The sequence below is a fragment of the Gymnodraco acuticeps genome, unplaced genomic scaffold (assembly GCF_902827175.1).
Source record: "Gymnodraco acuticeps unplaced genomic scaffold, fGymAcu1.1, whole genome shotgun sequence".
Classification (NCBI taxonomy): domain Eukaryota; kingdom Metazoa; phylum Chordata; class Actinopteri; order Perciformes; family Bathydraconidae; genus Gymnodraco; species Gymnodraco acuticeps.
This window is the reverse complement of record NW_022991938.1, coordinates 384,922-409,398: the sequence shown is the minus strand read 5'-3', so window position 1 is coordinate 409,398 and position 24,477 is coordinate 384,922. Positions and strand designations below refer to the sequence as shown.

Below are 24,477 nucleotides of genomic sequence, written 5' to 3'. Positions count from 1 at the left end.
CTACTTTTAGGCCCAACAGACGTAATTAGCCTAGTGCAAGCTAAGCTAACAAAGGCTCCACGTTTAGCTCCAGACTAAGTACTTGGGGGAGAAGGGGGTAAATTGAGCCAGTGGGTAAATTGAACCACCCCCTATAACCAGGCAACGCCTTATAGTTGTAATCAAGTGACCAGAAAGTATGCAAGCTCCTCCCATTTCTCATTGCCTGTGAAAGAGAGATACTCATTGTGGTCTGATAAGTAAACATGTTTACAAAAAAACGTTTTTTTGCTTGTCAAAGTACATTTTGTCAGCTATATCGGCTGTCATGTCAAAAAAAAAGTATCCAGGTTTAAACACATATATTGTATATGTTGATGTGTTGGCAGCGTATTAAACCATGTGAATCATTAAGCTAAAGATGACTGAATTTTAACGCTAGGCTATTTTTTCTAAAATGGTGGCTATGGGGTAAAGTGAACCATGGGCCTCGGGGTAAGTTGAGCCAGTTTTTCAATGGAGAAATGAATGAAAGCAGGCCAAGTTGATAATAAGAGCTCATTGTAGGCTACATTTAAAGTTGAATGTACCCTGTGTTTGATTGGTAAGATGTATGAAATTGTATCACCATTTGTACGATTACTTTTCCTTTTAACATGTTAAAAAAAAATCAATCAATTCAATCGAAATGTATATTAAAAATATTTGAAAAACTAAGCTTGTATTTGGTTTGTTATTTATAGTTTATAGTTACCTTTAAGATTTGTTGTAGGTATGCCCAGGTTTGAACAGGTATGCCCAGGTTTGAACAGTGGTTCAATTGACCCCCTGACCTGGATCAATTTACCCCTACACTGGGGCAAGTTGAGCCACAAGACTTTTTTATTTTAAGAAGTCATATTTTCACTGCCCTTGATCAAATATTAATTATGATCATTGCCATTGATAGGAGACATTATAGGTGTGTGTTTTCATTTTTACTATGTGTCATTTCTCCTTGCTTAGAGGACAGCATAACAAAAAAATGGCTCAACTTACCCCACTCTCCCCCTACATGTTATACTGAAGTAAAAATAGTAATACAAAAATGTAAAAATACACAATAATAATAATTAAACGACTTTGGGATAATACATATTATGTGTTAAATAATGTATAATTATTGGTGCATTCATGCTACTTTAATTTAGCAGCTAGTTAAAGAAGGAGTTTCTTCATTTAATTTGTACTAAATACTGCCTGTAGTTTATTAATTCACCAGCAAAAACGTGTTATCTTAACCTACAGCACAACAAAGTATGTATTTGTTTGTTATATTTTGCATTATTAATCTAAATCTTGATGCAGTGTAATGATGTCATAAATAATATTTACCACTATAGTTACAGCAATTAGTGTTACACCGAGCAATGATATATGTGTTCCCTATTTTATATTTTAAGAATGAACGTCATTAAAAGTCATGCATTAGTTAAAATGCATGTAGCATCTCAAATTGAAGTGATGCGCTTAATTCATGCCTGCAGTATCGACGCTGTGCCTTTAAGAACATCCGGGTATTTCCTCCAGTCTGTGCATGACATCATTGATATTGTCAATGGTGTAAATGAGAGAGAGAGGGTGGGGGTGTGTGAGTAGAGAGAGAGAGAGAGAGAGAGAGAGAGAGAGAGGAGAGAGAGAGAGGAGAAAAGAGAGAGAGAGAGAGAGAGAGAGAGAGAGAGAGATAGAGAGAGAGATAGAGAGAGAGAGAGAGAGAGAGAGAGAGAGAGAGAGAGAGAGCACAGCACAGCACAGCACAGCAGCGACAGAGAAGGACCTCAGTGTCTGCTTTTGGCATTTTTCCTCCCCAAAAAACACTCAAATATCCTCACAGATAATCTTCCAGTGGCTTCTGTCTGCTGTATTTTTTTTTGCAAGGGGTTCGTTTTTTTCCGGAAGTGTTCGGGTTCGGGTTTCCGAGGTTATGAGCCGTCCGAAGCCGCTTTGGAGCGTCGCTGTCCGGGGTCCTGAGTGAGAGACAGCCACAGCAAACCTGACATAACCCGGTGAGGAGGAGGTTGAGGAGGTGGGGTGGGGGTCCATGTTGGCTAGTCAAGGTGTCTCGAGGCGTGTGTGTGTGTGTGTGTGTGTTAGTCAAATGGGTGTGTGTTTGTTAAGGGGTCCTAGCATTGAGGGTGCGGTTTTAGGAATTATCCCTACATTTTATGGTCATTCTGGGATGTGTTTTCCTCCAATTCTCCTGTGCTATCTGGAGCAAATGCACGACTCTCTGAAAACATCACGCCTGTTTTTTTGCAGCGTGTTGCAGCATTCTCAGTGTTGTAACACAGCAGCTCTGAGGAGAGATGAGGTAAAGGGTTTGGTAGTGTGACAGCAGCCAGGTAGCAGTAGTGCAAGTAAAATGATATATTGCACAGTTATTTACAGTCATTTCCTCACTTTTAGTCCCTGTTTGCTAATGTGCAGCATTTCCCCCTGCACAGTGCAATGTGGATGGGGTGTAGGTCTACAATGCAGCCACAAAGAACTTAGTCAGCATTTAGTGCAATGTCAAACTGGCTTGTAAATGTCGGAAAAAAACAAACCCCTCAGTTATGTCCTCACTTTTGAATCCCTGCTTCATGGCTCTTCAGACACACACAGAAAACATGACTCATGCGAAATCCGTCAGGGGACTCCAGTTCAAAAAAATTATACACAGAACCAGACTGCCTTGAAGTGCTTTGGGAAGAGTGTGTGAGAGGCTGATCCAACCCCCCCCCCCCCCCCCCCCCCCCCCATTTCCTACAGAATAAATCAGGTTACACAACTTCACACTTTAGCTATAGTCCCTTTTCCCCCTATGCACTTTCTAAACACTTACTTGGCCTATATTGTTGTTCTCTAAACTACCATAATATTTATTCCTCTGAAGTCGGATGTTTTTAACTTAACAAAACCTGGCCAACAGAAGCAGGGTGGTCCTGGGTATTGCTGCTATTATTGCTAGTGGGAGGCGTGTGGTGCAGTGGGTTGTGCGTTGGTGTTGGGATCAGGGTGTCACAGGTTCAAACCCCAATGCAGTCAGCATGTCGTTGTGTCCCTGAGACACTTCACCCCAAATTGCTCCTGTGGGGATTGCCCACAGTATTGAGTATGTAAGTCGCTTTGGATAAAAGCGTCTAACAAGTGACATGTAATGTAATATTGAAATAAGACAGTATTACACCTGTGTTGAGATTGTTACATGGGCATCCAGTAAATTGATTTGTGATGTTTAATTGATTAGACATTTTAATACTCTTTTGAATCCTAATATCTCTCTGATATGCTCGTGAGCTGCGATTCATTTCGACCCCTCAAGTTCCTGATTTTAACACTTGTTTTATATGTTTTATGTCATTATTTGATTTGTCTCTTATCAAATCTTACTGGTTGGCTAAATTCCTACTCCTTATCAGTTTGAACTATCATTTTAACTATCATAACAATCTTTCATGTGTCTTTTTTTGTGTGTGTTTACTTATGTCCTACTTTACTAAATCCACATGGTGTTTTTGGCTTAAACTTTTGTCGTTGCTCACTCATTGTGCGTCATATGTTTTTCTAGCGTGATTTAAACATGTTTTTCTCCCACATTGCATAAACTCACATGAAGTCACTCAGTAGCTAAAAGTAAGCAACTTTTTCCTCCACATTTCCAGAGATGTAACTCTTCTCCACGTCTCTGCTGAGCTTCAGTGATTTGCACTTTTTCATTTTCATCTCTGCCGCTTCCCAAAAGCTTCCCGTTTCACTTTCTTTCATGAAGTGAGTTTAAAGTCTGCAGATTTGCACCACTGTTCTTTTGCTCTATTGATCACCTCTGATTGATGACAGCTTTGTGTGTGTGTGTGTGTGTGTGTGTGCGTGTGTGTGTGTGTGTGTGTGTGTGTGTGTGTGTGTGTGTGTGTGTGTGTGTGTGTGTGTGTGTGTGTGTGTGTGTGTGTGTGTGTGTGTGTGTGTGTGTGTGTGTGTGTGTGTGTGTGTGTGTGTGTGTGTGTGTGTGTGTCAGTGAGTTGAAAAGCTCGGCAGCCATGGAGCTGAGGGTGGGGAACAAGTACCGCCTCGGGAGGAAGATCGGGAGCGGATCCTTCGGAGATATTTACCTCGGTGAGAGTTTACACTTCTTCTGTTAACCTGAATAAGACTAAGGTTTATTACCAAGTAAAATACACATGTTTAGAATGTACAAGGACATTTCTTTGATGCATGCACTTGTTGTTATATTCCATGGAATGCTCTTAACAACCCGATAGCAATGAATATATTAAATGCTTTGACAATAAATACATACAAAATGTCATCTGTGGAAGCCGTAGTGCTGTGAAAAGCACGACCAATCATCTGAGCCGGCCCGGCTAAAATAACTGGATGGCCTACCTGCCTGTCAGCCTTCCATCTGTGCACAAACTTATCTCGTGCCCTCATTGTATGGGCTCAGAACAGTCTCATAATACACACATGCACAGAGAAGAATCCACACTTGTATTTCCGGATCCACACTTGTGTTTTTCAATGCACACACACATGTGTTCCGTTTCATATACATGTAAATAAAATACAGACATTTTTTTTACATATGTATTTGTGATCCTCACATATTTGTTTTCCGTTTCCAATTCTAAGCCAATCACATGAGCGCGCCCCATGGAGGTAGATTTCTTGCATTCATGACGTAGCGCTTCATGTACGCATTTTGCGCTGTCCGGAGCTGACAGCTCCATGGAGCCTGCCTGCAGGCGCTAATCTCAGGACACCCTCCACTCTCAGTACAGCGCCACTTTCCGAACAGGAAATGCACGCAAATACAAGCCTTTATATTATTAAGGTAGGTAGGCCTACAGCGCCACTTTCCGAACCATTGACAAATGCTTGTGTACACAAAAACGGCAGGCAAAACCGTTTTAAATGTGTGTTTCCTGTATGGCGAATACAGCTGCTTTATTTATGTCTGTATGAAGTTGTTGTGAGTGTGGAGGGAGCAGCTACAGGTTAGCTTAGCCTAATCGACCAGTGCACTACGAAGCCAGTGCTAGACAGTGAACTGTCAACGGGGGGAGCCCCGCCGGTCATTATCGGCCGATATTCACTCTGAATAGTTTGATCGGTGCTCTCTATAAAGGCCGATCAGGAGAGCTGGATCTGATCGATATGGACATAAACGCGAGTGAAGTATAACCGGACGCAAGAGAGAGATCAGATCAGCTGCTGAGTCTGATGGAGACACGCAGCTCTGCATGATTACCTGAAGCTCCGCCCTCTGTTCTGGACAGTGCAAAAATGTGTATATGAAGTGTCATGAACGCAAGAAATCATACCCTCGTGGGGGCGCACTCATGTGATTGGCTTAGAATTGAGGAGACATCTGATTGGCTATAGATAGAAAAAATTACAAGTACGAATCGGCTGACCGTCAGGGGAGTCTCAAAAAACCCACACACGAATGCACAGCGATCCGTGCACAGGAAGCGGTTTGTGTTTGCAGGTTCAGGGGATTTAAACGGAAAACAAATATGTGAGGATCAAAAATACATAGGCCTATGTAAAAGTTTTTTCTGTATTTGGATTTTATTTACATGTATATGAAACGGAACACATGTGTGTGTGTGCATTGAAAAACACAAGTGTGGATCCGGAAATACAAGTGTGAATCCTTCTGTGTGCATGTGTGTATTATGAGACTGTTCTGAGCCCATATGTTTGGTCATGTGCGCATTCGTGTGTGTTGGAGGAGGGGCTCTGTAAGGAAGTCTGAAGGAAGGGGCACATTTTTTTTCGGTTGTGTATTTTCAAATTCTAGCGCACTGGAGCTGGTTTCTCCAAAATTACCCACCCCACCTTTAATACAGATATATATATTTTGTTTGCAATTATTTCTTTAATTGTATTTGTATTGTATTGTATATTTACATTTACTTATTTATTTACCTATTTATCTATTTATTTATCTATTTATCTATTTATCTATTTATCTATTCATCTGTTTATCTATTCATCTATTTTTTACATTTATTTCCTTCTAAAAAGAAGAAACTGTACCGAAACCCAATTCCCCCTCGGATATTTAAAAGTATTGTGATTCCTCCCTCCAGGCTCTAACATCGCTACCGGGAGAGGAAGTGGCCATAAAACTGGAATGTGTGAAAACCAAACATCCACAGCTCCACATCGAGAGCAAGTTCTACAAGATGATGCAGGGCGGAGGTAAGAAGTGTGGCAGGTTTCTGAAAGCTTTACTACGGGGCGCCGAGAGGCAGCGGAGAGTTTAAGAGGTTATTTAGAGCCACTGAGGGGAATAATGATTGCCGTTCTTCAGGAGGGAATTCTGCGTGTCATTTAAGAGCCTTATTAGAGGTGCATTCAGGGACACTGAACGTAGTCTATAATTAAAGAGCATTTAAAGGTCACCTATCATGCTATTTTTAGGCATATATTATGGGTCTCAGATATATACAAATATATAAAAACATGTCTATGATGTGTTTTTCTCAAAATACAAACAGATCATGCATTTTAGAAATCCCTCAAACCCCTCTTTTACAGCCCTGTTAGAGAAAGGGGGATTTTGGGTCCTTGGCTTAAAAAAAAAAAAGAGGAGGTGGAGCTAATGCCTGATTAGAATTCTACCGGAGATAAAGTTAAATTCTGCTGTGATGAAATGCCATCCTGTTCTAAACCACATCAAGGATTATTTCTGAAACAGTATGGAGCTCAAAGGCTTTCTCTCTTGCCGGTTATACCACAAGGTGAGTTCCTTTTTTTATTTCCTGCTTCTTCACACACTCTCTCCAGTACAGGTTAGCTCTGAGTGTTAGCGATGCTAATGTAAACACAGACCATATTACGTCCAAAACAGTCAGGCATCCAATCCAACTTTATTTATATAGCACTTTAAAACCTCCAGACCATGTGCTGTACAGAGAGATACATAAAATATAAAATCACACAGCTCAGCTCACAAAACATTAAATAAATAAGGCATTGTTTCTAATAGCAACTTGCCGTGGGTCCACATTTCCGAAATTACGTCACATCGGACGCAAATTTGGATCAGCTCCGTTGTTCCCCGTTTTTAGAGATTTGGGTACGGAGGAAAAGAGAGAGGGTTTTATTTTCTGATGCTGCGTGAGTTCCCCGACACACCGGGACACATGTTTATAAAAGACATCAGAAAGTGCATTTTACATGATAGGTCCCCTTTAAGTCACTTAAGGATTGTTGAGAGACCTTTATGGTGGTGTAGTAGCATTGAGAAGTAGTGAAAGGTGAAAGGTGATGAAGCTTACATTTTGAATTAATACATCTTCGATTATCCAGGGAGGGGAGAATTCACTTGTTACGTCCAAAACAGAAAAATGGTGAGAAAGGAAGATGAATAACTTTTTTAATGAAAAAGGAATTAGATATATTAAGTTAAAAAGCTATATTATATTTGTTCTTAAGAAATATAGACAGTGCAATAATGGCCAACATGGTGTGTACTGTTAATAATAAGTATTTAGGTATAAGTGACAAATATAATAATCATTACATGTGAAAGTGTTAAAAAATGTCTGTAAATCTTTTAACATAAAATTGTAGTACTATATCATTTTATAATATTTGTATTACTATATTAACTGCATTTTTGGTTTAATTTAACACGGCAATTTGAGTTGTATTATCATATCAACAGAACTCATAAAAACAACAAATGTTGTAACATAAAATATTAATTTAAGCCAAGAAATTCATAATGCAACCATACATTAAATTAAGAGGAGATAATAGGTACTTTTTAGTTTTTCAACCCTGTGTTTCCTAATTCTCTGATTCCCCCCCCCCCTAAACACCTGCATAACATTCATCTGTGTGTAACTCATATATATTGTTGGGGAATAATTTGCCCTGCATGTCCTCCTTCGCCCTCTGACGCAGCTGACCAGCCTTGAGCAGCCGTTATCTCCCATAAGGAGGGGCTGCCCTAGCAAGTTGTTGATGTTACCAGTTTGTGACCGGGCAACTCTCGGTCAGAGGTAGTTATTGTTGTGGGACACCTGGAACACATCCTTCTCGGGGTGTAGATAAGCCATAAGCGACAACAAAGTTGATTCAGTGTCCTCAGCTGTTTAGTCTATCTGTTGAAGAATGTTGATTATTCCCTGAGAACTAGCTAAATACATGAGTCTGGGGTATAGAGGTCTTCAGAATTGATTGTGGCATCTCAACTCGTGACATGTCTTGTGAATTCTCCGGCCGAAGCTCCAAATAAACCGTCAGTGTTTGCCATCAAAGCTCCAGCTCTCCTCGTGTCTCTGAGAGTCCTTTCTCCAATTGCTTCAGAAGTTTCCCCCACATATATCAATATTCCAATGACTTGTATATAGACTATTCAGCACTATTTTTTATTATATTATATTCTATTTTATTTTATTTACTTGCACTGTTATCTGTTTCATTGTGTTGCTCTGTTGGAGGAGCCTGTGACCTCAGATGTTCATTGTCATAACTACACTGTAGCTATGTACGAATGAGCAATAAAAGCCTTGAATCTTGAACCTCCCTCAGTGGGAATCCCGTCTATAAAGTGGTGCGGAGCTGAAGGCGACTACAACGTGATGGTGATGGAGCTGCTGGGCCCCAGTCTGGAGGATCTGTTCAACTTCTGCTCCCGCAAGTTCAGCCTGAAGACCGTCCTGCTGCTGGCCGACCAGATGGTGAGACACACCGCACTGTAAAAAACAAACCTCCCATCCCAAAAAATAATACGTTAATCAGGGTTTTTCCTGAGATCCATAGCCGTTTATTACCCTTCAGTCTCTCTGTAGCAGCTAATCACTTTAAGAGCTCGCTGAACAACACTGCTTTTCTTAATGGAGTCTTTGCAGAGAGGTTCCTCATGAGGGCACCTAAGGTGAAACTATACTCAAACAGTGATGGTAATAGAAGGTACACATTAAAGGTCCCCTATTATACTGCTTCTCATCAATATATCACAGGTCTCAGATATATACAGAACCTGTCTCTGATTGGCTGAAACACCAAACAGATCATTGCAGCATTACCCATAATCCCCTCTGTTTCAGCCCTGTTTCCAAAGTGCTGATTCTCTGTCTGTTACTTCAGATGAAAATAAGGAGCCCCTCCCCACGCCCCTCTGAGAGAGATTTGGTTACAAAGAACTCAATGGTGCTCTAGGAGGAGATTCAGGTGATAAGGAGGGGGGGGGGGGGTTACCTTGGTTGCTGATTGGCTAATGGTTACACAAGACAAAACATTGTTATGACATCATAAAGTGGCCAAAATCTGATCGGCTCATTTTCAGACAGGTTTTTATAGAAATTGATCAAAAAGAGAGAGAATCTTTGATCCTGAAACTTTCAGAGTCTCTTTCCACAGAGGGGACACATGTTGATGTAGAAGAGACATGGAGAAGAGGGGACACATGTTGATGTAGAAGAGACATGAAGAAGAGGGGACACATGTTGATGTAGAAGAGACATGAAGAAGAGGGGACACATGTTGATGTAGAAGAGACATGAAGAAGAGGGGACACATGCTGATGTAGAAGAGACATGAAGAAGAGGGGACACATGTTGATGTAGAAGAGACATGAAGAAGAGGGGACACATGTTGATGTAGAAGAGACATGAAGAAGAGGGGACACATGTTGATGTAGAAGAGGCATGAAGAAGAGGGGACACATGTTGATGTAGAAGAGACATGAAGAAGAGGGGATCATGTTGATGTAGAAGAGACATGAAGAAGAGGGGACACATGTTGATGTAGAAGAGACATGAAGAAGAGGGGACACATGTTGATGTAGAAGAGACATGAAGAAGAGGATTTTGCATAATAGGTGTCTATTGGATACATTTTGGCCCTTGGTGTGTTAAATGGTCTGCAAAGTCTGTCCCACACACTACTACCACTGGCTAGCGCTCCAACACATTGTACGTGATAGGCTAAGGCGCGGGACATCTGTAAGCGGTTGACCAATCACAACAGAGCCGGCCAGCTAACCAATCAGAGCAGACTGGGCTCTGGTTTCAGACAGAGGGTGAAAAGAGGTGCTGCAGTACAGGCAGTATGAGAAAAATAAAGAGCTTTTTGAACATTAAAGCATGGAGACATGTAGAGACACTACATACTGATATACACCTGCACATCAGCAGGAGAGGACTCTTTAAAGTAGAGACACTACATACTGATATACACCTGAACATCAGCAGGAGAGGACTCTTTAAAGTAGAGACACTACATACTGTTATACACCTGAACATCAGCAGGAGAGGAACTCTTTAAAGTAGAGACACTACATACTGATATACACCTGGACATCAGCAGGAGAGGACTCTTTAAAGTAGAGACACTACATACTGATATACACCTGAACATCAGCAGGAGAGGACTCTTTAAAGTAGAGACACTACATACTGATATACACCTGAACATCAGCAGGAGAGGACTCTTTAAAGTAGAGACACTACATACTGATATACACCTGAACATCAGCAGGAGAGGACTCTTTAAAGTAGAGACACTACATACTGATATACACCTGAACATCAGCAGGAGAGGACTCTTTAAAGTAGAGACACTACATACTGATATACACCTGAACATCAGCAGGAGAGGACTCTTTAAAGTAGAGACACTACATACTGATATACACCTGAACATCAGCAGGAGAGGACTCTTTAAAGTAGAGACACTACATACTGATATACACCTGAACATCAGCAGGAGAGGACTCTTTAAAGTAGAGACACTACATACTGATATACACCTGAACATCAGCAGGAGAGGACTCTTTAAAGTAGAGACACTACATACTGATATACACCTGAACATCAGCAGGAGAGGACTCTTTAAAGTAGAGACACTACATACTGATGTACACCTGAACATCAGCAGGAGAGGACTCTTTAAAGTAGAGAACCTATATACTGATATACACCTGAACATCAGCAGGAGAGGACTCTTTAAAGTAGAGACACTATATACTGATATACACCTGAACATCAGCAGGAGAGGACTCTTTAAATTAGAGACACTACATACTGATATACACCTGAACATCAGCTGGATAGGACTCTTTAAAGTAGAGACACTACATACTGATATACACCTGAACATCAGCAGGAGAGGACTCTTTAAAGTAGAGACACTACATACTGATGTACACCTGAACATCAGCAGGAGAGGACTCTTTAAAGTAGAGAACCTATATACTGATATACACCTGAACATCAGCAGGAGAGGACTCTTTAAAGTAGAGACACTACATACTGATATACACCTGAACATCAGCAGGAGAGGACTCTTTAAAGTAGAGACACTACATACTGATATACACCTGAACATCAGCAGGAGAGGACTCTTTAAAGTAGAGAACCTACATACTGATATACACCTGAACTTCAGCAGTAGAGCACTCTTTAAAGTAGAGACACTACTTACTGATATACACCTGAACATCAGCAGGAGAGGACTCTTTAAAGTAGAGAACCTACATACTGATATACACCTGAACTTCAGCAGTAGAGCACTCTTTAAAGTAGAGACACTACATACTGATATACACCTGAACATCAGCAGGAGAGGACTCTTTAAAGTAGAGACAAACATACTGATATACACCTGAACTTCAGCAGTAGAGCACTCTTTAAAGTAGAGACACTACATACTGATATACTCCTGAAATAAGTATAATAAAGCCCCTTTAGGTATTTTGTATTAATGACAAAGTTATGTTTTACTCTATTTATTACCTTGGAAGGCAGGTTAGTGTTCTTTTTATTGAGTTTTTGTGGTTTGTGAAGCACTTGGTGTTACCTTTTGTGTATGAAAACGGCTATATAAATAAAGTTTGATTTGATTTAGACTTGTAGAGAGCATCCCGCTAATAGTTGCTCTATTTCAGACAATAAATTACTTTTACTCATCTTGTTTGGTGGTAGATTTGCGATGCTGGAAGTCTTTACATCCCTGCTATATGTGTGTGTGGTCTAAAAGTGAGAGTGAGTTTTAAAGCACGAGACTCATTGCCCAGTGAAATAAAGGTTGAGTCATTGGTTTTGATCAATAACCCTGTCGGCCTATCAGCAGATATATAGAGGGCAATTAATGTTATGAGAGAGTTAAAATGTTAGTTATTGCTCCTTTAGAGAAGAGGAGAGGAGCGATGATACAGCAGAGAGAGCGGTTAGGAGAAGAGGTCAAAGTTACGCAGAGAAAACGGGACGAAAAGAACAAATGTGACTGAAGAAGGACACGAGGGATTACATCCAGCACACTGACCCCTGCGACGAGGACTAGGTCTTCAGGATCTCCCGTGTCCTAGATAGCGTTTGACTTTCATGGAGGAAGCTGAATGTTCGGAGATAGCGAGGGGATACGCTTTGTCTCGAGCCGGGAAACAAGCTTCAGAGGTTTGGATGGAGATATTCCACAAATGATCCACTTAGTTGCAGTCAAAAAATAACCACATATTGAAATCTGCGCCACTGCCCAGACCGAGGTTGACTTATGTGCAAGAAAAGGTGCACGTTTAGACAGCTGAGGTCTTTTTAAATATGATTGGAAATGCATCATCAACTCCTTTTTTCCAGTGGTGGATAGTAACAAAGTACATTTACTCAAGTACGGTACTTAAAGGTGGGTATGTAATTCACTTCAGAAACACTTTTTGTTATATTCCATGGAATGCTCTTAACATCCCGATAGCAATGAATATCTTAAATGCTTTGACAATAAATATACATAAAAACATTTCATCTGTGGAAGCCGTGTCGCTGTAAAAAGCACGACCAATCATCTGAGCTGGCTAAAATAACTGGATGGCCGACCTGCCTGTCAGCCTTCCATCTCGTGCACAAATTTATCTCGTGCCCTCATTGGTCATGTGCGCGTTCGTGTGTGTTGGAGGAGGGGCTCTGTCAGGAAGTCTGAAGGAAGGGGCAGATTTTTTCCGGCTGCGTACTTTCAAATTCTAGCGCACTCGAGCTGGTTTCTCCATTCTTACCTACCCTATCTTTAAGGAACATTTTGAGGTATGGAATATTCTCCATTTATGCTCCCTTACAATTTAGACGCCAATATTGTACTTCTTACTCCATCCACTACATTTATTTGAAAGCTTTTAGTTACTCTTTAGATTTAGATTATTAGCTTGTACAAAATATACATCAAGTGTTAAATATACATTGACATATTTTTATAGGTTATGATATCCAGCAGCAGTATATCAAGTATTTAAATTAGTTCCACATTTAATCAGCCGTGATAAAAACACATCAATAATCTAAATGGTAACCCAGTGACTCAATATATATTTGATTCGGAAATAGGACATTACGCATAGCGAGTACTTTCACTATTAATTATATAACTTGATGCCGAATACTTTTGTACTTTAACTTAAGTAAGATTTTGAATGCAGGACTTTTACTTGTACTAAAGTACTACTATTACTTGAGTAAAAAAATCTTCCACCACTGCTATTTTCAATAATATTAGCATACACTGTGGCGACAGTGGCTGCGAGGGAGTGCGGTCGTCTTTCAACCAGAAGGTTGTGGGTTCGATCCCAGCCCGTGCAGTCAACATGTCGATGTATCCTTGGGCAAGATACTGAACCCTGAGTTGCTCCCGATGGCCAACGGTGTGTGAATGTGTGTGAATGTTAGGTCCTAGAGTAAGGTACACTGCTCTGTATGAATGGGTGTGAATGGGTGAATGACATGTAGTATGTAAAGCACTTTGAGGGGTCTTAAAGACTGGATAAAGCTCTATATAAGTACAGTCCATACATAGCACTAACTCTCCTGTTCCTACATCTCTCTTTTTTCTCCAGATCAGCAGGATTGAATACATCCACTCCAAGAACTTCATCCACCGAGACGTGAAGCCCGACAACTTCCTGATGGGTCTCGGTAAGAAGGGCAACCTGGTGTACATCATCGACTTCGGCCTCGCCAAGAAGTACCGCGACGCCCGAACGCACCAGCACATCCCGTACCGCGAGAACAAGAACCTGACCGGCACCGCCCGCTACGCCTCAATTAACACACACCTGGGCATCGGTGAGACACACAGATGTTAGCCTAGAGTGTGTGTGAAAGTGTGTCTGCTCAGCAAAATGTCAGGAGAATTCGTGCCGGGTAATTAAGGACCATCTATGACTAATGATAAGACTCACGTTCAGTTTTAGAACAAACACAGAAATAACTATGGGAATATAATGACTTCCAGAAAAGACTTTCCTTTATTTGAAAGGTAATGCAAATAACTAAATACAATCTAGCAAACTTTAGATATATAAGGAACTGTTTGACAACACCTGTAGCAAAACTCTGTATGACTGCCATGATCACCAGCTAGACAGCTGGACCAGGACCCTATCTCAAGGCTACAGTATATTAGTATACGTGATTTGTTCTAAATAGAGAAAGTATTTGCAAATTAAAAGTACTCATCAATCTGAAAACTTAAAAAATGAGAAAAATGGGTCATTTAATTTTGATGTATTTCACCGGCACTTTAATTCCTTTTTATTTGCATTTTAAGAGTTGTATAGACACAGGAAATAAATAACAAAATGAGATAAAGTTCAGACTAAAATACATTAAATAACTCAATAAAAACCCTCAAAAAATATATATTAACAATGATAAATGAATAAATAAAATACAAATACTACACCGCTCAATTGCAAATCTTAACTACTGACTGAACAAAACCCCTTTCTAAGCTACAACAGATGATTTTATGAAATTCCTTCCATTGACCTCCATTGATTTCAAGTCAATTTGAGCTTGTGAAAGGTAATCCAGGGCTGTCAAGATTTTCTCCAACTGTAACTGAAAATGTGTCGACTGGACTCTCTGAACTTCTTTCTTAAACGTTCCTCTTCCTCCTTCCTCGTTCTTTATCTTTCCTTCTTCTTCTTTCCTCAACAATATGTTTGTATTTCACGTTCTCCTCTCCTCTGTGTGATCTCCTGTCCTCCACAGAGCAGTCGAGGCGAGACGACCTGGAGTCTCTGGGCTACGTCCTGATGTACTTCAACCTGGGCTCTCTGCCCTGGCAGGGCCTCAAGGCCGCCACCAAGAGGCAGAAGTACGAACGCATCAGTGAGAAGAAGATGTCCACCCCCATCGAGGTGCTCTGCAAGGGATACCCCTGTGAGTAGATATAGAAACAATGAAACAATAGAAAGGCCACTTTAAAACACCAGAGCTGCACAATCTGTCGAATATAAATTGCAATCATGATTTTCTCAACCCACTATTAATTGAACAAGATTGACTGTGATATTGAGATTTAAAATGCAACTAACAGACATATTTGACAGGTCAGTGGCAGACATGGACATGTGACACACACACACACACACACACACACACACACACACACAAAGAAGCAACAGTTATCCATGTCCTTTGTCCTATATGACACGTGACTACCTGAGAAATAAATTGTTTGTACTCAGTTGCATCTTCTTCTGACTCCTCTTTCAGTCAAATCCGTTGTAACTGTACACACACTCTGTAAATAAAGTTAACTATGATTCTGACTTCTCTCCAGCTGAGTTCTCCACCTACCTGAACATGTGTCGCTCGTTGCGGTTCGACGACAAGCCGGACTACTCGTACCTGCGGCAGCTCTTCAGAAACCTCTTCCACCGACAGGGCTTCTCCTACGACTACGTCTTCGACTGGAACATGCTGAAGTTTGTGAGTCAAACAGATGGTGTTTATAGTTAGCTGACATTTCGTTTTGCACCATGCTTTCACAGATTAGTCTAAGATTGGGGCTTCAAAAAACATTTTCCTTTTTGATTTGTCAAGTCAAAGTCAACTTTATTGTCAATCTTTCAGTTTGTGTGTACAGACAGAGATCGAAATACAGTTTCCCACAATCCCGAATATAAAAATACAAATATATATAGAAATATGCATATACTACACACACACACAATCAAAAGACACATTATACATATACCCACATTAAGACCTAAATAAAGGCACACAAATCAATAAAATAACAGTCACTTCAATATGTACATTAGTGCAAGACTGTCCATAGCAGCGTATTTGGTCCATTTTGTCTTTATTTATTAATTTATTTTGAATAATTTAATTAGTTTAACAGGATGAGTGAGGGTAGAATTACATTACATTCAAGATTTCATGACACCAAGAAATTAATTGGCAGTAAAATTTGACTTAAATGAGATTAATACTTCATCCCCACTCATTTTTTCAAAACAAACACTGACCAAACCAAAGCGTATTTGGTCCATTTTGTCGTCTGAACGGTTCCTCTGTGTTTCAGGGAGCCAGCAGGACGAAGGAGGAAGGAGCGAGGGAGAGGAGGGAGGGGAAAGAGGGGAAAGAGGGGAACGAGGGGAAAGCGGGGAAAGAGGGTGAGGAGCGAGCGGGAGGAGGTCAGAGAGCAGCTGGAGGTCGAGCTCTGCCTCCTGGACCCAGCCCGGCAGCCGCTAACAGAGTCAGGAACGAGGCGGACGCTGCGCCCTCCACCCCGGCCCCGCGGGGGGTCCAGCCGTCAGGTCAGGAGGGGGGTTGTTAGTGATGTTACGTTCGAGAATGATCCGATTCTTTTGAACGGCGCTTTGGTACGAACGAAGGGAACCGAGTGGTACTTGGTGAGAGCCGTTCTTCAGTGGTTCAGGTGGACGACGTGTTTTTAGAGTGGAAACGCAGCAGCATTTGGATGCACTTCGACAAAAACATAGGCAATGATAAAGCGGAGTGCAACATTTGAAAGCCAAAATATCATTTAAAGCAGGGTCAACAAATAATCTCCACCTCCACTTTAAAAAAAAAAAAACGTCTCTTTTGAACGGCTCTCGGAAAGGAACGGAGCCATAAGATCCGGCTCCCTTCAAAGAGCCGTACATCCCATCACTACAAGACCATTAGTCTGTTAAAGGAAAGAAAAACCCTAACCCTAAACCTGCTTTTTTTTTTACGTGTGTACCAAAATAACAGCTCTAAAGTCTCTTGTGTTTCTCTTTTTGAAAAGAAACTAATGCTGTATCATGGTCAAAGTCAACTTTATGGTCATTTTCTCTGTGTGACACAAACAGGGAGATGGAAATCCCGTTTCTCACCATCCCGCTGTTATGAAGAGTTATTTCCTCTCACGCAGGTGCAGGAATGACGTGATGTTGGCTTTTAGTTTGTACTCTTTGCATAGTGCTCAAGTGCGACTTCTGGCCCAGATGCAGGACACATGAGGCAGCAGCATTACATCTAGATTCTTGAATGTTGGTTGTGTGTGTCTGAGCTTTTTAAGGTCACCTATTATGCAAAATCCTCTTCTTCATGTCTCTTCTACATCAACATGTGTCCCCTCTTCTTCATGTCTCTTCTACATCAACATGTGTCCCCTCTTCTTCATGTCTCTTCTACACCAACATGTGTCCCCTCTTCTTCATGTCTCTTCTACATCAACCTGTGTCCCCTCTTCTTCATGTCTCTTCTACATCAACATGTGTCCCCTCTTCTTCATGTCTCTTCTACATCAACATGTGTCCCCTCTTCTCTCATGTCTCTTCTTCATCAACATGTGTCCCCTCTTCTTCATGTCTCTTCTACGTCAACATGTGTCCCCTCTTCTTCATGTCTCTTCTACATCAACATGTGTCCCACTCTTTCGTCCCCTCTTCTTCATGTCTCTTCTACATCAACCTGTGTCCCCTCTTCTTCATGTCTCTTCTACATCAACCTGTGTCCCCTCTTCTTCATGTCTCTTCTACATCAACATGTGTCCCCTCTTCTTCATGTCTCTTCTACATCAACCTGTGTCCCCTCTTCTTCATGTCTCTTCTACATCAACCTGTGTCCCCTCTTCTTCATGTCTCTTCTACATCAACATGTGTCCCCTCTTCTTCATGTCTCTTCTACATCAACATGTGTCCCCTCTTCTTCATGTCTCTTCTACATCAGCATGTGTCCCCTCTTCTTCATGTCTCTTCTACATCATGTGTCCCCTCTTCTTCATGTCTCTTCTACATCAACATGTGTCCCCTCTTCTTCATGTCTCTTCTACATCAACATGTGTCCCCTCTTCTTCATGTCTCTTCTACATCAACATGTGTCCCCTCTTCTTCATGTCTCTTCTACATCAACATGTGTCCCCCTCTTCTTCACGTCTCTTCTACATCAACATGTGTCCCCTCTTCTCCATGTCTCTTCTACATCAACATGTGTCCCCTCTTCTTCATGTCTCTTCTACATCAACATGTGTCCCCTCTTCTTCATGTCTCTTCTACATCAACATGTGTCCCCTCTTCTTCATGTCTCTTCTATATCAACATGTGTCCCCTCTTCTTCATGTCTCTTCTACATCAACATGTGTCCCCTCTTCTCCATGTCTCTTCTACATCAACATGTGTCCCCTCTTCTTCATGTCTCTTCTACATCAACATGTGTCCCCTCTTCTTCATGTCTCTTCTACATCAACATGTGTCCCCTCTTCTTCATGTCTCTTCTACATCAACATGTGTCCCCTCTTCTTCACGTCTCTTCTACATCAACATGTGTCCCCTCTTCTCCATGTCTCTTCTACATCAACATGTGTCCCCTCTTCTTCATGTCTCTTCTACATCAACATGTGTCCCCTCTTCTCCATGTCTCTTCTACATCAACATGTGTCCCCTCTTCTTCATGTCTCTCCTACATCAACATGTGTCCCCCTCTTCTTCATGTCTCTTCTACATCAACATGTGTCCCCTCTTCTTCACGTCTCTTCTACATCAACATGTGTCCCCTCTTCTCCATGTCTCTTCTACATCAACATGTGTCCCCTCTTCTTCATGTCTCTTCTACATCAACATGTGTCCCCTCTTCTTCATGTCTCTTCTACATCAACATGTGTCCCCTCTTCTTCATGTCTCTTCTACATCAACATGTGTCCCCTCTTCTTCATGTCTCTTCTACATCAACATGTGTCCCCTCTGTGGAAAGAGACTCTGAAAGTTTCGGGAACAAAGATTCTCTCTCTTTTTGATCCATTTCTATAAAAACCTGTCTGAAAATGAGCTGATCAGATTTTGGCCACTTTATGATGTCATAACGATGTGTTGTCTTGTGTAACCATTAGCCAATCACCAACCAAGGTAACCCCCCCCCCACCTTATCACCTGAATCTCCTCCTAGAGCACCATTGAGTTCTTTGTAACCAAATCTCTCTCAGAGGGGCGTGGGGAGGGGCTCCTTATTTTCATCTAAAGTAACAGACAGAGAATCAGCACTTTGGAAACAGGGCTGAAACAGAGGGGATTATGGGTAATGCTGCAATGATCTGTTTGGTGTTTCAGCCAATCAGAGACAGGTTCTGGATATATCTGAGACCTATAATATATTGATGAAAAACAGTATAATAGGGGACCTTTGAATCAAGTGTGTGTGTGTACAGGTAACCGCTCCCCTCAGGCGGGCAGAGCAGAGCGAGCTGAGCGAGAGAGGAAGGTGGCCATGAGGCTGCATCGTGGAGCTCCAGCCAAAGTCTCCTCCTCCGACGTCACTGCACGCCTCGAGCAGTCTCGCTTAACTGCCTCACAGGTAGGGAGAGTGGGGCTTGGCATTACATTTAAAATGCATAATAAATCAACAACAGAGGTAAAAAGAAAACTACAAAAAAATGAAGACACAGAAAGACACAACATCAAATAGATAGAGAAAAATACACAGAATTACAACAAAATATTGGCAAAACAACCACAGAAGACAAAACATGGCATGCAATGATCATTAATAGACACAAAAGCACAACACGACGAAGCTAAACAACTATAAGGTCTTTGTGTCTTGCTCCTTTGTGGGAGAAGAGGTGGGGCTTTTACATACTGTATCCATACTGTGCTCCAGGGCCCATTGTTCGATAATATTTCTATGCTAGCAGCACAGCTTTGTGAGAAGAAAACGCCTCTTACAGAACACATACTGTATATTCATATTCTGAACAAATAGCCCAAATCACTAAACCCAAGAGGTCAATAAATAACTTTTTCAAGATCTTTCAAGATTCAAGGCTTGATTGTCATATGCACAGTAGTTACAGTTTAGATATGGCAATGAAAAACGTCAGTCCCAGGCTCCTCCAACAACGCAACATGAATATATATAGGACATAAAACGATTGGACGTGGGAGAGCTATAATATTGCGCCTTTTGATCTGCTTTAAGCTTTTCATCTCTCCCTCCTCTCTCAGGTCAGTGTGCCGTTTGAACATCTGGCAAAATGAATTCTTCCTGGCCTGCAGGTCAGTGGCAGGTATGGACACACACACACACACACACACACACACACACACACACACACACACACACACACACACACATACACATACCATGTATACATCACTTCAGGGGACATTACATTGACTTACATGCATTTTCTCGAGACTTATCCTAACCTTAACCATAACCAACACATGCCTAACCCTAACCCTAACCAAGTCTTCACCCTAAAATTAATGATTCCGCTCATGGGGACCTCCATTATGTCCCTATAAGGGAAGCGAGTCCACACACGTGACTGTGTAAACAGATTTAGGTCCCCACAAGGATAGTAATGCTAGGCCACACACACACACACACACACACACACCAGCATGTTTGTCCTGAATGACACCTGACTCCCTGAGAAAGAAATAGTTTACACTCAGTTGTTATTTAACTACAATGATTAATACAAAAATACCAATTGTTTCTCAGAAATCCAGATACAGGCGGAGAAAAGGATGTACAACATTTAAGATGACATTTCCCCGTGAAATGTTCTTTTTCTTTTAGACATTTTATTCCACTGTAGGCTCGTTTCTATAATGATGTCTCGGACATTATGAGACAAAAGTAACCTGTTTTGCAGTTGCAATGATTTAGTTTAAAGGTCCCATGTCATGCTTTTCTGGTTATCACCCGTCCCCTTGTTGTTATGAAGGTTTGTCTGCATGTAAACGGTCTGCAGAGCCACAAACCCTCAAAGTACACCCTGTAGCGAGTACAACTCTAACACAGAAAAGACCTGTCGAGGCTGCCCCAGAACGCCTCGTTGGAGATTTCTCTTTTTCCATTGTTTACTTCTTGGGTATCGTGACGTATTTCGGGTATAGTGACGTAACGTAACGGCCATTATGTTACGTCCGCGGAGCCGTTACGTTTGGACCAATCCGCGGACTTCCTCACACACACACACACACACACACACACACACACACACACACACACACGGCGGGACGTTGCGAGGCTCGCTGCTGCGAGGAGCGGGACACTATGAGGAACTCAGCCTGGGCACACACACAAACTCCCAGCCAGGCTGCGGGTGTGTGTGTGTGTGTTTCGGGCTGGGCTTTGCTTTGCTGTGTCTCGCTGTGTCTCGCAGACGGCCACTGGGCTCAGAGGGAGGGAGGGGGGGGGGGCAGGAGCTCCAACAAGCCGTTTAGGACAGAGAGTGAATACACATACTATACAGAGATGCTGTATGAGAAACCATTGTGAGTTTGGAACATTGAATAATATAAATGTATTCTAGTAGACCTCAACAATGGAATTATGATCAGTAGAAATGGCCATGACGTGAGACCTTTAATACAAACAAACCATCAAAGATGTTTGTCTGTCACTTAGACCTAAAACCTGAGTAAAAAGGGTCTATAAAATATTATAGATACTATAATACTAAATGTACCCTTTAAACTTTTTAGTAGGAATTAATTACATGGTAAGGAAGTCAGATCGATTTGAGAGAAGGTCTAATGCAATGTGTATCATCACATGGGATCTGTTTCCTAAACAAACACACATTTCATCCTATAATGAAGCCCAAAAGTGAAATGTATCTTCTATGTTTTCTTGCTTGTGCTTCAGCAGCTGCAGGGTGTTAAATAGCCCTTAATTTTCAGTGGATGAATGAAGAGATGAATGAGTTTCTGAGGACCAGAGGAGCAGCAGGAGGCGTTTCGGGCCTTTAAAGAGGGAGTGGAGGCCGTCCGTGTGTCTGTCAGTGTGCTGTGTGAACAGTGGTGACCAGGAAGAGCCGGAGAAACACTGAGATGTTAAAAAAAAGCGGGACACACAAAAAACTCTGGATCTGATTGGTTCTGCTTTTTTCCGGGTTGTGGCCGCAGCAGGAAGTGGGTCAAACAGGCCCCGCCCTCTTCTTCACTCATCTTCACCTGCCCATCGACTCGAGGCTCAACTTGCAAAAATAATCCATCAAAGTGCACAAAACGGACTAAATTGAAGTTATTCTGTGGTTTACACCTGTGATAAAAAAAATGTAAAATCAGCTATAAAACCTGCTAATGTTTAAGAGCTCCATCCGCTGCTTATGGTGTTCTTGATTATAAACAAATATGTAAACAACTATGGAGACAGTGTATTCAGGCTCAAAACAGATGGATCAAAGAGCGTGTGAGAGGCTGCTTTTCGTCAATATGTGTCGGTGTCTGTCTGTGTTACTGTCTGAAGTGTTTGCTTTAGAAAGCCTATAGGATGGAGGAGATTAGAGTGACTGTGAATGAATTATAACAGAAGAATAGTCCCAATTAAAATGGAAAGGGAGAGCCATGAGGATTGTACGATATGATAAAGCCTTTAGCGTGCCATGTATGAAAAGACTAGAGAAAGTTTTAACATATTCACTGGTGAACAAGTTTGTATTGTTTTTTAGTTCTTTTTCATTTTTTACTACATGTATAATGTGTAGATACCTCAAAATGACTACAAAGAGACGTAAGAAAGGGTCAAAAATCATCCAATACAACTACAAAAAGACACAAAAGGACTCCAACCTATAGGCTGCACAAGGAGCAAAACGACCACAGACAAAACATAATTTGAGAAAGTTATAAAATTAACTATTTTTTATTATAGTTTTTTTACTTTAGCTTCTTTTATTTCACACACATACCATGTATACATCACTTCAGAGGACATTACATTGACTTACATGCATTTCCTGGAGACTTATCCTAACCTTAACCATAACCAACACATGCCTAACCCTAACCCTTAACCTAAACCTAACCAAGTCTTCACCCTAAAATTAATGATTCCCTTATGGGGACCTCCATTTTGTCCCCATAAGGGAGGCGAGTCCCCACACGTGACTGTGTAAACAGATGTAGGTCCCCACAAGGATAGTAATGCTAGGCCACACACACACACACACACACACACACACACACACACACACACAAACCAGTATGTTTGAACAGCTATCCATGTCTTTTGTCCTGAATGACACCTGACTCCCTGAGAAAGAAATTGTTTACACTCGGTTGTTATTTAACTTCAATGATTGATACAAAAATCATCCAATACAACTACAAAAGGACACAAAAGGACACAAACTATAGGCTGCACAAGGAGAAAAACAAATTTGAGAAAGTTATAAAATGAACTATTTTTTATTATAGTTTTTTACTTTAGCTTCTTTTATTTCGTTTTATACTACATTTGAAATGTATAGATACCTCAAAAAGACCACAACGTTACTCCAATGAATGGCAACTAAAGGAGAAAAACAACCACAGACAAACAATGACTTGAGAAAGTTATAAATATTGGTGGTGGACAACTTTTAATTACAGTTTTTTACTTTTTTGTTTTGTTTTATTCTACATGTTAAATGTATACCTCCAAATGACTTCAAAAACACCATAAATACATTCATAACAACTACAAAGAAACACAAAATGACCCCGAAGTAATAATAGTAATAAACCAGGGATGAAACTATAACTTGAGACAGTTATCAGATCTTGGTGGTGAACAAGTCTGTATTATTGTTTTTTACTTTGGCTTTTATTCCCCTTTGTTTTGAATACATGTACAATGTGTATATACCTTTTGCCAGAATGAGACAGATTGTTTAAAGTTTGAGCTGGAGAGAGAAATGTTGACCTCCTGACGGCGCTGGGTAAAATGTGAAACACACACTTTAACCCTTGGAGTCCGCCAGATGTGTGTGTTTTGTTTCTCAGTGTGGCGGGCAATGACAGAGAGGTTTCTGTTCATATTTATTGACGAGTGTTTGGACCCAGGTCTGTCAGGAGGGACGGATTTCAACGATGGGATGGAGCTGACATTTCTTCTTCTTCATGCTTCAACTTTATTACTATGATGTTTGTGTATATTTTCTGAATCAATTAAAGTATACACAGCTTATTCAGACGTCTTTGTTGTATATTTTGTTGTAAATTGTTTTAATATACCCAAAATTGTATCACTCATACTTGTTATTTAATCCTGAATATATGTATACATCTTTTGGAAGAAGCATAAGCGATATTTAACAAATACAAAATGATCAAATAAAATATAGAAAATGTAAATAATCGAAATAATAATAATATAACAAATATATATATTTAATCTAAATATATTATTGCACACATATGAAGTACACAAACTGTATAATTATTATTTTAATTTGTGCAATGACACTGTGGGATCACCA

General features: G+C 40.9%; 1 protein-coding gene across 1 annotated transcript; it reads left to right on the top strand.

Moving 5' to 3' along the window:
• The first annotated feature begins 1,768 nt into the window (after nt 1-1,768).
• csnk1e (casein kinase 1, epsilon) lies at nt 1,769-24,189 on the top strand. The gene is given in 12 exon segments (XM_034200410.1): nt 1,769-2,024; nt 4,013-4,110; nt 6,093-6,109; nt 6,111-6,204; nt 8,548-8,696; nt 13,838-14,066; nt 14,997-15,167; nt 15,571-15,719; nt 16,321-16,555; nt 19,429-19,574; nt 20,225-20,286; nt 21,882-24,189. Coding segments are annotated over 10 exon segments (1,299 nt in total). The 5' UTR covers nt 1,769-2,024; nt 4,013-4,034; the 3' UTR covers nt 20,258-20,286; nt 21,882-24,189.
• Nucleotides 24,190-24,477: the final 288 nt, after the last annotated feature.